This window comes from Nyctereutes procyonoides, unplaced genomic scaffold (genome assembly GCF_905146905.1).
Source record: "Nyctereutes procyonoides isolate TBG_1078 unplaced genomic scaffold, NYPRO_anot_genome, whole genome shotgun sequence".
Taxonomy (NCBI): domain Eukaryota; kingdom Metazoa; phylum Chordata; class Mammalia; order Carnivora; family Canidae; genus Nyctereutes; species Nyctereutes procyonoides.
Genome location: NW_026575024.1, coordinates 15,379,927 through 15,394,706, shown reverse-complemented (window position 1 = coordinate 15,394,706; position 14,780 = coordinate 15,379,927). Strand labels below are relative to the sequence as shown.

Here is a 14,780-nt window from a genome sequence, read left to right as displayed (position 1 = left end):
GGAGCCCCGGTGGCGCAGCGGTTTGGTGCCGCCTGCAGCATGTGGTGTGATCCTGGAGACCTGGCATCGAGTCCCATGTCAGGCTCCCTGCATGGAGCCTGCTTCTCCCTCTGCCTCTCTCTCTCTCCCTCTGTGTCTATGAATAAATAAATAAAATCTTTAAAAAAATAAAATAAAAGGCCAATAGAATCCAAGTGAACAACTGTTTCGAAACAGAACACTCAAAGCAGTACCGCACCTTTGGGGAGACTGCAGAGACAACCCTCCGCCAAAGACCCTGGAGGGTGATGACTCCCATCAGAACACCATTACTTCCCGTTTGGCTGGTGCAAAAGTAGATGTGTCTTGGAAAATGGCAGTGGACTATTTTAATCAAGGGGCAATTCAATTTCAGTTGCTTGGTTAGACACACTTACCTCGGTATAATTCCTGGAGCTCATATGCATCTATTGGATTCCTTTTCTATTCCAAGAAACAGAAATCACTGGAAGCATTTTGCTATTAGTTGGAAGGGATAACGGTTTTTCTTTACTATTCAACTCAGAGATACCTTAGTTCGCCAGCTCTGCACCAGAAAGACTTTGATTGTCCTAATCCCCAAGATACCAAATTGATCCACTACACTGATTAAATCACATTAATAGGGCCTGGAGAGCACAAAGTGTGCTTTAGGTTATATATATGATAGGTTCCTTATGTTAGAAACGTATTTTTTTTTTTAAACTGTCTGGGAAGAAAGAGTGAGCATATTGTGTGCTGGGCGGCCAAGGGTCAGAATGCAGTGACACCTGCTAGTTTGCCAAAAAAATGTCCTCCTTTATTTTGGTGATGTCACATGGCCTTTTCTTTGGGTAACTACCTTTCTTCCATCCCATGTGGTCTGTTGCAGATGTTAATCCAGGTGCCCTGCCCTCCATCTCTACCAAGGGAGAGGCATGTGACACGAGCTGGGCAAATCAATCTCTCAGCTGGCACTGGAGCTGAGGGGAGTTGGAGGGGAGCATTTGGCTGGGAGTGTCCTCAACGGAAGATTCATGAGTCCCACCACTGATGGCCCTAGAGCTCCCCTCATCCCTGCATATCCTGAGGCCTGCTCAGTTAGCTTTTCCTTTGACTGGATGAACTTTGCTGATACCCTTCTGCAGTGGGCTGAATGGTGGCCCCATAGATACATCCACATCCTAATCTCTGTAAATGCTACCGTATTCATTAAAAGGATCTTTTTGCAGATGTGATTAGCTTAAGAGTCTTGAGATAAGAAAGCACGGATTAGCTGGGTGAGCCCTAGTGACATCACACAAGTCTTTATGAGAGAGTAGCACTGGGCAATTGGCACATATAGAGGACAAAGTGACATCATAACAGAGGCAGAGAATGGAGGGATGTGGCCATAAGCCAAGAACACCAGCAGCCACCAGAAGCTAGAAGAGGCAAGAAGATTCACCTCTGGAGCCTCTGGAGGGAGTGTGGCCCTGCTGACACCTTGACTTTGGATTTCTGGCCTCCAGAACTCATCAGAGAAGAAATTTCTATTGTTTTAAGCTATCAGGTTAAATAGCACTTCGTTATGGCAGCCACAGGAAACTAATACACCTTTCAATAATTTTCTTTTGTAAGATAGGTTTTCTTAATATTTAAAAAAGATTTACTCACTTTAGAGAGAAAGAATGAGAGGGAAAGTGCAGGGAAGGGCAGAGGGAGAGGGAGAGAGAAACCTCAGGAGACTCCTTGCTGAGCTGGAGCCCAGCACGGGGCTTGATCTCATGATCCTGAGCCAAAACCATGGTTGGACGCTCAGCCTGCTGTGCACCCAGGGGTCTCAGATAGTTTCTATTGCTTGTAAGCAAATAACCTTAATGGTAACTTGTTCATCATTGCAGTTACCTGTAATGAATTATTATTTTTGACCAAGTTAGTTCCAGCTGGATTCCTGTCACTGGCAACCTGTGCCAAACCCAAGACTGGAACGAGAGAATCTGGATTCTGAGTCACTCCCCCACCGCCCCGCCCCGCCCCATTCACCCTGAAAGCACGCCAGGCAGCCAGCTCCAGTACAGGCAGAAGCAGGTCCCTGGACCCAACCTCTTTATTTGCATAATGGTTTTGACACATGGGAGTGGGAGCGAGTTGTCACTTTTCTGCCAGGACAACACATAACCTGGTGATGGATGCAGGCCAGATGATTCTCCCCCCGAGCTTTCCCTGCACTACCTTTGGGGTCTTGTCTGTGGGGTCAGAAAGTCTGGAAGCTATCTGGCACCTTGGGATGTTCCGCAGTTCGGCAAGGGTGGTGCGTGCAGCCCTCCCCTCTCTGTGCCCCGGCCTAGGCAGAGCTGGGCCTAGACGTTACAAGGGGAGCATGCGAGAGGGCCAGTGTGTACTTGGTACTTGGGGAGTCACAAGCAGCACTCCCAGCTCAGCTCTGCCTCTGCTTCGTCCTGAGACTCAGATTCCATCCACACGTGGGGGTCTACACAATGCATGCACCCATGCTGTGCCCCCTGCTTGGAAACACTTCCTGGAACCACTGCCTAATTAACTGTGCATCTGTGTGACCATAGGTTAAAATGTCACCCTCAAGAAAGCCTCCTCTGACCCCCTTAATGGTCCCTGCTACATTATGTGCTTCTAGTTCCCTGTACTTAGCCCAGCTGTTACAGGTTTCTGTGTCCATTGGATTAAAATCCCATCTCCCTCACTAGTCTGTAAGCTTCACGAATACAGAGACATATATTTTGTTCCCCATTATACCTTGTGAACCCAGCAGTCAATGACTCAGAGCCCAGGTGTGTCAAGTAAATCTGAGAAGTGGTAGAACTACCACAGTAGTGTTCTGTGTGTGTCGGGGGCACATTATGGGGCAGTGACAGTATGTACCTCACACAAAAGCATTCAAATTTAAAAAAATACATACTAAGAGGCACCTGGCTGGCTCAGTCAGTAGAGCATGTGACTCCTGATCTCACGGTTTGTGAGTCTGAGCCCATGTTGGGTGTAGAGATAACTTTAAAAAAATACACACTTATATATACACAAAGAGAAGAGAAAAATGAAAATGAAGCTAAATGAAACATGTCTACAGGCCACACATGAAGCCCCAGCTTGTGAGTCTTCCAAAAGATAGTTGTTGAACGAATGAGTGAAGAACCTACAAGGAAATCACTGTAAAAGCCTCATAATGTAAGAAGAATGGCGGGGGAGAACCAGGAGAATCTTCTGCTCACTCTTGTCTACAGCCTCTCAAGGGCAAGACCTCTCTGCTGGTCATTTCCTCTGCCTGCCCAGCATTCGGCACGCAGTACGCTGGATGAATTGGTGGATCCATTAGTAGGTATCACTAAATACCTTCTCCTCCCAAGTCTCGGTTCAACCAGATGATGTCTTCCATGTTGAAGCTCAGCCTGGTGGGACAGACAGAGCCGTAGCCAGGCAAGGACAGTACAGTAACAGGTGTTCTAGGAACAGTGTGTGAATAGGGCTAGGGGAATCCTTCCCTCCCAAATTTCTCACCAAGTAGAGGATTGAGCAGGTGAGTGTGAGAGATGTGCCCCCAGCAAGGATGAGGTGGCTGGAGCTGGTGGAAGGGGGCAGAGGTCCCCAGCATCTGCCTGGATAGTAACTCAAGGTAGGGCTCGAGGTCTGCATGGTGGGAAGAGAATTGCCGAAGTCAGACTGGGGGAACCCGGGGGTCACAAGTGTCCATGCATAGCAACTCCCTGCTACCAACATTTCAGAACTGGGCTGGCTTTAAATCAGTAATTCCCTGCTACACATCTGGCTTCCATCTCCATCTGGGGTGCAGACTGTGACCATCTGACAGATGGGCCGAGATCTGGAGACAGGGCCAGGGGCATGCCCACTTCACACGTCATGATCCTAGGAGAGCTGGGTCTAGACCTCAGGCCACAGACCAGGGCCCCTTCAAAATCTGTAGCTCAAGGAAGCTGCAGGACTACTGCTTAGCAAATTTTATACACCAGCTAAGGAGGCAGCTCCTCTCCTTCCTCCCAGACCTCATCTTTGAGAGCTGACTCTTGTTGGAAACTTCTGGAAAAGAACCACTGCTAAGGTACAGGACTCCTACATCGGAATCCCTGACTGGTCCTTTCCCTAACTCTGATAGAGAGTTTGAACCCTATGGATGAACTCTGGAGATCCAGAGAATCCCCTCAAGCCACATGCAAACTTCATGAGGGCAGAAGAGAGACAGCATGCAAGGAACACTGGTCTTGGCAGACCAACGAGCTTGGATTCCAAATTGGGCTCTACCCCCTCCAGTTGGGTGACATTTGGGCAAGTCCTGGCCCCACTCCGAGCCTCAGTTTTCTCCTCCTCTGACTCAGGGCCGAATGTGAAGGGCTGGAGGTGCTCAGGAACGGTTAGCATCCTTCTGTCTTTCTCTTTGGCGCATGCCTGCTTCTTGGGTAGCCTGGAGGTCCATTTATGAAGTCCACTGGGTTGCTCACGGAATCTGGGCAACACTATCCTGGCCTGGACCTTTTGGAGGAACAGACGTAGCCCCTGGGTCTCATTCCTCAGGCCTGGGTGGGTGATCCTGAGCAGTTCTGCCACCATGAACGCCGTAAGCAGGGAGGGATCTCTGCTGTTTCAGCTGACCATAGGGGGTGTGGGAAGGGGGACACCAGGCCTTGACTTTAATAAACCTGAGAGTCTGGAGGCCCACTGGGGGCTTGGGCCTCCAGGTCTATAGACCTTCCCTCCTGGGAGGTCTCACGGGAGGTCTCCAGAGACACCTCTGACACCCCATCGACACTGCTCAGCAAGTCCTCAAACTCCCGGGGGTCGCTGTTGCGCACGGCGGCCTCCAGAGCCCTCTGGCGGCGGTAGAAGTGAGAAAACTTGTTGAAGATGATGGTGATGGGGAGCGCCACCACCAGGATGCCCCCAAGGATGCAGCCTGAGGCTGCCAGCTTGCCAGCCACGGTCACAGGCACCACATCCCCATAGCCCACGGTGGTCATGCTCACCGTGCCCCACCACCAGCAGGCGGGGATGGTGTCAAAGCCCACGTCCTCCTCCTTCTCAGCTGTGTAGGCCACGCCGGAAAACACGGACACCCCCACTGCCAGATATAGCAGTAAGATGCCCACCTCACGGTAGCTGTGCTGGAAGAGAACGTAGGAAGCCAAGTCAGAGCTGGGTGGCCTCAAAGACCTGAAATCAAGCATATGTGGAAACTGAGGCCCAGAGACTGGAAGGGGCAGGTCCAAAGTCACAGAGCAAAGTAGAGCTGGCATCGAGACCCGGGTCCCTTGACTCCAAACTAAGATCTTTCAACCACAAGAGGCAGCCAACTCCCTGGGAGCGCACACAGGCCTACCTTCCATTGTCCAAAATCCCTGCTAAGTCACAGTGGTTTCTTCTAATGCAGGGGGATCTAGCAGCACCAGCCAGTTAGTAACAAGCTTGTGATTTTTACACAAGGGACAACCATAGTTTGTATTCCACAATGTAAAGGGTTCATTTAATGTACTTTTGTCTATCTCATTTCTGACAAGTACAAAAATACATTCTGCCTCTCAGGAAAGCTCCCAGGATATATGTTCCCCAGACCAACCACTGGACGCACTTGCCCATGGGTATAAGTATCTGCTCTGCCCCTGAGGCCAAGCAGTGGTGCTCAAATAGGGCAATCTGCCCTCCAGAGGATGTTTGGCAATGTTTTGGGTTTGTTTTTTTTTAAAGATTTTATTTATTTATTTATTTATTTATTTATTTATTTATTTATTTATTTATTTATTCGTGAGAGACACAGAGAGGCAGAGACATAGGCAAAGGGAGAAGCAGGCTCCCTGTGGGGAGCCCAATGCGGGACTCCATCCCAGGACCCCGGGGATCACGACCTGAGCCAAAGGCAAATGGTCAACCACTGAGCCACGCAGGTGTCCCTGGTTTGTTTGTTTGGTTTTTTTAAAATATTTTATTTATTTATTTGAGAGAGAGCATGTGCTCACGTAAGTGTGGAGGATCGATCCTAGGACCTTGGGTTCATGACCTGAGCTAAAGGCAGAGGTTTAACCGACTGAGCCACCCAGGTGCTCCAACATATGGCAATGTCTAAACATTTTGGTTTTCACAACTGGGACAGGTGTGCTACTGGCATCTACTGGATAGAGACCAGAGATGCTGCTAAATATCCTATAATGCACAGGAGAGCCACCCTCCACCCACACACATAACAACAAAGTATTATCTCTCCCTAGATGTCAGCAGTGCTGAGGCCAAGACCCCCAGTCTGGAACTGTAGTTTCCTAGTCCCAAACTGTAATATGTGGAGGAATCATGTTGGGATCGTGTTTAAAAGGCAGAACTCAACTGAGTGGGTCTCGGATAGGGCCAGAAATTCTGAATTTCTAGCAAGCCTCCAGGTAATGAGAAAGCTGCTGCTGGTCAGGGGCCTCCCTTTGAGCAGCCGCGAGTCTTCACCTGTGTCTTGGACACTGGCAGCCTCAGTCAACACTCTTCTCCCTCCCTGCAGAAAAATCTGGTGGCATCAGGCCCTAGTTCCCTGCATGGCTGGAGGATCTTTGCTGGAGAGATACTGAGTTCAGGGATGTGAATTCCTTGTACCTGCCCACTGGCCCAGGATTCTGCTCACATCACCCTGCTTGCACCCGGCATCCTGGCTGCCCTGCTACGAGGGCATTAAAAGGCTTTACAAAGCTATGGGTGGCAAGGGTCTCCTAGGGATCCTTAGGAGCTTTAGGAGAAAGGGCAGGAGGTGCTGGGGTCAGGCACAGCTGGGTTCTTCTCTGGGCTCTGCAACTTACTGAGGAACCCCCGACAAGTCCTGTCACCTCCCGGAGCCTTGTTTTGCAGTACAATCTGCAAAGTAGTGACAATAATCCTTGCCCCAGCTTGAACCCCTCACAGGCTCTATTCCCTATTACCTTGGGATAAAATTCAAAATCCTGGGCCAAGAATGCATGATGGCCCTTCAGGACCCCGTCCCACTCGCGTCTTCAACTTCATCAACTGGCACCCCTCCTGCCAAGTCCCCTCCCAGTGTTCATCCTGTCCTCTCTCCAGGCCTTCATCCAAGCTGTTCACGTTCCCTCCGTCCCCACACCAGGCCAAGTTCACCCCTTCAAGGGTAAACTTGCCGGAGCAGTGATTCACCCCCGAGTGCAGGGCCTGGCACCAGAAGGGTGCTCTGGAAATTGCAACCAGGCTTTACAAAGCCAACTTTCTGACCGCGGGTGCTTCATCTACGGGAAGGGAATAAATAACCACATCTTCCTGAGGAAGTTGTCCTGAGAATGAAATCAATAATGGATGTAGAACTGGCACAGAATGAGCCCTCAGTAAAAGTGTTAGTTCTGGGGCTGCGGCTGGCCTTGGCCCGTGAAGGGTGACCGACAATATCTGTGCCCGCCCCCCGCCCCAGCCTGCCCATAATGCCAGAAGTAGGGCTCAGCGAAGAAGCCAGTTAGCATCCCGCATAGACCAAAAGTAACCTTTGTCTTAGGTTCTTGTTTTTAAAGAAAGAAAAGCAAAGCTCTGCCTCGGCTTTCAAGTGTCACCCCTGAGAAGGAGCCCTCCCAGGGCTGTTGGGAAGGTCAAACGGGATGTGACCGGTGCGCCTGGTGTGCAGCCCCCGTCTGGCACAAGGAAGGTCGCCTCTAAGTTCACCTGGCCACCCGCCCCGTGGTCACCGTCGCGTCCCCATTTCCGCCCCCGCCCCCCCCCCGCCCCTCCATCCGGCCCCAGCGGGCGGCCTCACCTTGAGCGTGGCGCCCAGCGAGCGCAGCCCCGTGGAGTGGCGCGCCAGCTTGAGCACGCGGAAGATGCGCATCAGTCGGAACACCTGCACCACCTTGCCCAGGTCGCCGAGGTCCTCGCCGCCCGCGCCGCCCCGGTCGCCCAGCGCCACGCCGGCCAGCAGCGTGAGGTAGAAGGGCAGCACCGACACGATGTCAATGAGGTTGAGGGGGTGGCAGAAGAAGTTGCGGGTGCTGGGCGCCAGCAGGAGGCGCGACGACACCTCGAAGCTGAACCAGGCGATGCAGAAGTACTCGAGGCGCCGCAGCACCGGGTCGTCGCGCACGCCCTCCGCGCCGCGGCCCGCGGCCACCGCGGCCACGGCGGCCGCCGCCTCGCGGGCCTGGTACTCGGGCAGGCTGTGGATGCACATGGCGGCGATGGAGGCCAGCACCACGCCGATGGAGACGCAGCTGAAGAGCTTGCTGGGCAGCGAGTAGCCGGGGTTCTCCATGGTGAGCCACAGGCGGCGGCGCAGGCGGCCGCAGCGCGCGGCCCCGTAGCGCGCCAGCTCGCGCTGCACGTCGGAGATCTCGTCGGGGCACGGGTCCACGCTGCTCGGCGTGTCGCTGTCCTCGTCCCAGTCGCGCGGCCGCGCCACCCGCCGCTCCAGGTAGCGTGCGCGGCAGCAGGCGGCCAGCGCGCCCTCGCCCAGGCCCCAGTAGTCGGCCTCCTGGCCGAAGGCGAAGACGCACAGCTCGTCGAGCACGTGCAGGCGGCCGGTGCGGTAGAAGTGCAGCAGCCCCAGGAAGAAGCCCGGGTGCCGGTCGAAGTAGAACTCGCGCGCCGCCGCGTCGTAGTCGTCGCACAGCCGCCGCGCCTGCTCCTCCGTCCCCGCCGCCTGCAGGCGGCCCAGCCGCGTGCCCGGGAAGCGCGCCAGGGCGCGTGCGCTCAGCCGCCGCCGCACGCCGCCCACGTTCACGCGCAGCGCCTCGCCGCTCCGCCGCCAGGGCGCACGCGCGCCGGGCTCCGGGGACTCGCTCACCATGGCCTGTGGACGGACGGGGGGGGGGGGATGCTCAGCGGAGGGGGCGCGGGCGCGGGCGCGGGGTGGGGGCGGCCCGGGGCCTGCCCCTCGCTCCCCGACCCGCCGAATCACAGAGCCTCGCACCCCCGTTTCATTTGCACAAATTGGGGGGAATTATGAAAGTGACTGGCGGGAGAGGCTGACACCCCCCGAGGGGGGTGGGGGGTGCTCAGCTAGGGTATCGCCCTTTCCCAAACTTGGATTTTTTCTTTTTTTTTTTTTTTTTCAGATTTTATCTATTTATTCATGAGAGGCACAGAGAGAGAGAGAGGCAGAGGCACAGGCAGAGGGAGAAGCAGGCTCCCTGCAGGGAGCCCGACGTGGGACTCGACCCGGGGTCTCCAGGGTCACGCCCTGGGCTGAAGGCAGGTGCTAAACCGCCGAGCCACCCGGGCTGCCCCCAAACTTGGATTTTCATATGCCAGGGGCTTCCAATGGGATCTTGGACATGCCGGCACTCTGAACCTCGGTTTCCTCCTCTGCAAAATGGGGGTAGTGATGCTGACCCTCCAGGGGTGTCAAAAGCATCGATACAAACTAGTAGTTCTTAAAGTGTGTCCCTCCCCTGCACTGGCAGCATCAGTGCCACCTGGGTATTTGTCAAAGATGCCGATTCTCAGCTTGCTCTAGACCTACTGAAACTCTGGGGACGGAGCTCGGCAAAGGTGGAGGGTGACTCTGCTGCATGGTCAAGTTTGAGAGTCACTGGCTCAGACCATTTAAGGCATCTGCGGAGTCAGATGGGACATTGACTTTCTTCTGTGACCAGAGAGGCAACTCATATCACCTCCCTGAACTTCTGTCAAGTGGAGATAAAAATAGCCACCTCCGAGTGTGGTTAAAAAGAATAAATGAACTATTGTATTTATGGGGCCTGGCTCTCACAAAGTAAATTATCCATCTGTTTCACTGTCTCCTGGAGTCAGCCAAACCTGGCACTTATCTCCACCCTGGATGCACCTGGGGCCTTGAAGAAGATGCTTTTCTCCGGGCCCTGGGCCCTCGTTTCCTACGCAATGCACCATGCAGACAACAGCACCTACCCTCAAGGCAGGCTGGAGAACTAAAGTAGCTTGTGGAAAGTGCTTGGCCTTGTTGATACCAGAAAATGTCAGATCCCTCCCCTGCCCACGTCTCCAAGCTCTGCTGGAGCTGAGGGCTAGTGACTCACCTCCTGATCCTGGGTAAGCCCATCTGCACCATCCCATCAGTAATGCCTGCTTCCCAGGGTGATGGGGGATTGGGTGTACATCAAGCAGCTGGCCCCGTGCCTGGCAGGGAGTCAGTGAGGTGCCCTTCACTTACCTTGGGCTTGGAGTTAAGCTGGTCAGGATAAGGGTCGTGTCCTCAGCTCTGTCACTTCTGTGTCCTCAGGCCGGTCTCCTCCCACTCTGGGCTTTGGCTCTTTTATCTGTAGAAGAGGGAGAATAACACTTGGGGTGGAAGGTGCACACACTATGAGTGTGTGTGCAAAGCCCCTAGAACACGGTAAGGTGCTCAATAAATGCCAATCCTTTGCACTGTCTTCTGGTCAGACCTGGGTTCAAATTCTGAGTCTGTCTCTTACTGGTGGCCTTGAGAGGATCCATTCCTAGCTTCAGTTTCCCTTTCCCCATCTGTAAACTGGGGGCATCACACTTTCCTCAAGAGGTTATGAGGATTAACTAAGGCAGCACGCTGGCCCCCGGTACATACTCCGTGTGCAGTAAACACCTGGGGTACGGGGGGGATGCAGCTCCGCTCCCACCTCCTCCTCCGCACTTAGTGTCAAAAGATGAAACGTCCAACCCAGTTGCATCACCCCTTAGCTGCATGACTGTGGGCAAATCCTTTCTCTTTCTGAGACTCACCCTCTTGCTCTGTTAATTGGGATAATTAATTCCACAAACCTTCCCCAACAAGAATCTGAATCTCAGTAAGAAAGATTAAATGACTTGCTCAATGTTACCCAGCTAGTCCACAGCACAGTTAAGGTTGGAAACTAGGCTTTTCCATCCAAGGCTCTCTCCACACACTTATTTTGAACAACTACTAAGTACTAGTCACTTCCCAGGGCTCCATATACACTTCACTCAGTTTAATGCCTACACCAACCCTGCCAGGGAGGTTTTCTAATCCCATTTTATGGATGAACCAGCAGGACTGACCCTAGAACTCAGTCACCTCACAGTGCTCCCTCCTGGGTGGGTAGGTGGGTGGGGGGTGGTCTCACCAAGGGGGCATGCGCAGGAACCAACTCTGCAGCCCCCACCACTTCCTGGGCCACCCCCCCCTCCCCGAGAGAGGTCCCTTACCTGTCAGGGCCCCTCCAGGGCTCGGGCCAGGCTCTCTGTCCCCTGTCCCCGAAGGCACTGAGGCTGCGGAGCCGCTGGCCAGCGGGCTCGTCTCTGCCCCTGCTGCCCCGCAGAGCCTCGCTGCTGCTGGAGGCCCCGCCGCCCCCTCCTTCCCTGTCTTCCTCTGTCCCCCCGCAGCGGAGGCCACATCCATCGATCGCTGCTGCCGAGGGAGGGAGGGAGACCGCAGGCTGCCGGAGGCTGTGATTTCTATTCCTGACTCCTCAATTGGGTGGGGGTGGTGTCTGGAGACTGGGCCCGAGAGCCAGGACATCCTCCCCAGTCTGGGACCAGTGGACGAGCGGTCGTTTAGGGGAAGGGGGTCCAGCGAGAGAAGGATTTTAGCCAGAGCATTGCTGACAAAGCAACAATAACGGCAGTAATAATACCTTCCTTAATTGCGTCCTTAGTATGTGCCAGGTACTTCACCTCAGGGGACTTATCCAAGTTATTCCTGCTGCAGACTTGATGGGGACAGATGAGGCTTAGTCACCTGCACAGGTCACTTAGCTTGGTGCTGTGGACTTGGGATTGCAACTCTTGTCTTCCAGGACTGCTGGTGGAGATCTGCATTAGGGATCTGGAGGAGATGGCCTCATTTCCCGAGAGCCCCCTGGGCTGTGAAACTTGAAGCAGATATTTCGCCCCCTCAGAAGATCTGTCTCCCCGCCTGGCCATGGGTCCCTGATTTCTGCCTTCCCAGTGCATTGGGATGGTAAGGGACAACTGCATCAAAGAGTTTTTTCAAGGGTTTTATGTAATCTAGGGGGGCCTGGATTACATCTGACTCTTGATATCAGGGTTGTGAGTTCAAGTTCCATGTTGGGTATAGAGATTACTTAAAAATAAAATCTTTAAAAAAAAAGTTTACTTAATCCACAAGCATTTATTGAGTGCCTACTGTGTGTCAGACTGGATAGAATGTGCTGGAGACCAGGACCTGGATACAAGAAAGAATTCCTACTTCACAAATATTAATTTATTTAATTAATCATTAATAATTGTATTTAAATAATAATCATTAATAGTGATAACAACCAGCATTTATTGAGACCTCGCCTTGGGCCTAGTATCCTATAGTCCTCACCTCATTTATTAATTCATGAGTTATAGGAATGGGGAAAGGGCCATTATGGACTTCTTAGGCTAAAGGGGGGATCCATAACCTTTATGTGCCTTGGATGAGCTGTGCCCCAAATTCTCCTTCAGTCCCTGGCCAGAAATGGCCATCTGAATCCATGAGGTTCTACCCTAAAGAGTAAGCTTGATGTTGCATAAAGTACAGACATTTTTGTTAATAAGTAGACTAGGTGTGGTGGGCAGTTGCTAGAGTGTGTCCGGTGATGCCTGCCTCCTGGTATTCGTGTCCTTGTGTAATCTCTTCCCCTTGAGCATGGGCAGGATTTACTGATGTGCCTCCAATGAGCAGACTGTGGCAAAGGTGAGAGGATGTTGCTTCCAGGATTAGGTAACATAAGATGGACTTCCTGCTGGTTTTGTTGAAGCAAGTTGCCATGCTGGCAAGGCAAGGCCCTGAGGGCAACTTCTGGCCAACAGTGAGTTAGAAACTGAGGAAATCAGTCCTACAACCCTCACGGAACTGAAATTCTGCCAACAACCATATGATTTCAGCCCTGGCTGAACTTTATATCAGCTTTGTGAACCCCTGAAGTAAGGACCTGACAAAGTTGTGCCTGGATTCTTGACCCACAGGAACTATGAAATAGTAAATGTGTGTTGTTTTAAGCCACTACATGTGCAGTAAGTTGCTACACAATAATAGAGAATACATACACTGGGTTTGCATCCTGCCTTTACCACTAAGTTGCTGTGGGATCATGATTCAAGTGATGCCTCCTTGTGGATTCTTATGTTCCTCATCTGTAAAATGGGAACAATGCCTCCCTTTCAGAACTGTGGTGAGAAGTAGCACAAGCTGTTCCCTCTCCATGAACAACTCTTTCTGCCGTTTCTTTACCCAGTATATCAGTTAAGATTCAATTTAGTTACAAGAACACACAGTGAGCCAGTGGCCTGAATGGGGAGGAAGTGACTTTTTCTGGCAGTCTGGGCACAGCTGCCCAGGAATGGTGCCGAAGATCCAGGCTCTCTGTCTTTTCCTCCTCTGCTGCTCTTGTGTGGCTCTCACCCCTGCAGCAGCAGAGGCTTGTGCGTTGCCCATGGCCCCGCAGATCCCTTTGCCACTTTTGTGTGCACTGTCTCCTGGGATGCTTTCTCTCCCGCCAGTGATGTGCATCTGTTTGTCAAAGTGATTCTTGAAGGCTGCGGCAGCTCGCTATGCCTGCTTACAGGGAGAACCCGAAGTGCCTGGGGATTTATGTCCTCCATCCAGAAGTCATTAACTGATGACTGAGGGGGTACAGAGACATCAATGCTCCAGCTTTCTTGCTCCATGGGACAACTCTGAAGAGTCACCTACTCTTATGTCTGGAACCCCCCCACCGTGGGACTTTGCTTGTTGTCACATCCGTACTGGCCTCCCCCTCTTTCTGGTATACTTCACTGCCAGACCCATTTTTCCAGATCATTTCCAAATCATCACCGTCTTAGGAATCTTCATCTAAAGATTTGCTTCCAGGGTGTCGGACGGCTCAGGGGGTTGAGCATCTGCCTGCGGTTCGGTCATGATCCTGGAACTCTGGGATCGAGCCCTTTATTGGGCTCTCTGCTCGGCCAGAAACCTGCTTCTCCCTCTCCCCCTGCCTGCCATTCTGCCTACTTGTGCTCTCTCTGTCAAATAGGTAAATAAAATCTTTTTTTAAAAAATTAAGATTTGATTCCAGGGAACCCACCTAAGATAATCCTCAAGGTCACCAGATAGCTGTTCTAGCTGCAGTATTCATGTTCCAGAAGAACTAAGTGCAAATGGATGATGGGCAAAAGACTGATCTGTCTCATCCATTAGGACAACAAGGGCTTCCTGAGAAACCGCCTCCCCCGCCCCAGTAGACTTCCCCAAACTTCTGACTGGTCAGTCCTGGGTCGCATGGTCATCCCTAGCTGCAAGGGAAACACATTTTTAAAAAATTAATTTTTACTTTTAAAAATTGGAGCATAGGGATCCCTGGGTGGCGCAGCGGTTTGGCGCTTGCCTTTGGCCCAGGGCGCGATCCTGGAGACCCGGGATCGAGTCCCACGTCGGGCTCCCGGTGCATGGAGCCTGCTTCTCCCTCTGCCTGTGTCTCTGCCTCTCTCTCTCTCTCACTGTGTGACTATCATAAATAAATAAAAAATTAAAAAAAAATTGGAGCATAATGGTCTTATAGTAAACCTTAAATTACAAACGAATTAAGTTTTTACAAATGTATGTATCCATGTGACTGTCACCCAAGTCAAGATATAGACTGGCACCAGCATCCCAGTACCCTGGGGGGTGGCTGGATGTTTCCAAGTAGGGACACTGCTGTTGGTATGGAAGAAGGGGAGAATGGATGACTAGCAGTGTCATGCTTGGCTCTTACTTAAATTCAATATCAAATATTCAATATTCAAATATCACCTCCTTCAGGAAATCTCTGGTTTCCAGGCTGAGTTAGGTCTCCCCTGGCCTCCCATAGTTTCCTAGCTTTCTCCCTTGGAAGCACGTCATGAAACTCTGTAGCTGGGGCTTCATCTTG

At 52.2% G+C, this 14,780-nt stretch overlaps 1 protein-coding gene across 1 annotated transcript; it reads right to left on the bottom strand.

Annotated features, from left to right (window-relative positions):
• Window positions 1-4,655: 4,655 nt before the first annotated feature.
• Window positions 4,656-8,770, bottom strand: KCNS1 (potassium voltage-gated channel modifier subfamily S member 1). The gene is made up of 2 exons (XM_055303555.1): window positions 7,745-8,770; window positions 4,656-5,126 (listed from the first exon to the last, which is right to left on the bottom strand). The coding sequence occupies exons 1-2, from the start codon at window positions 8,768-8,770 to the stop codon at window positions 4,656-4,658; spliced, it is 1,497 nt and encodes a 498-aa protein (XP_055159530.1).
• Window positions 8,771-14,780: the final 6,010 nt, after the last annotated feature.

Coding starts and splice junctions, on each gene's coding strand:
- KCNS1 (XM_055303555.1), bottom strand. CDS start 8,770: ATGGTGAGCGAGTCCCCGGAGCCCGGCGCGCGTGCGCCCTGGCGGCGG. Junction 5,127..7,744: donor CGCTGGGCGCCACGCTCAAG/GTGAGGCCGCCC, acceptor GTTCTCTTCCAG/CACAGCTACCGTGAGGTGGG.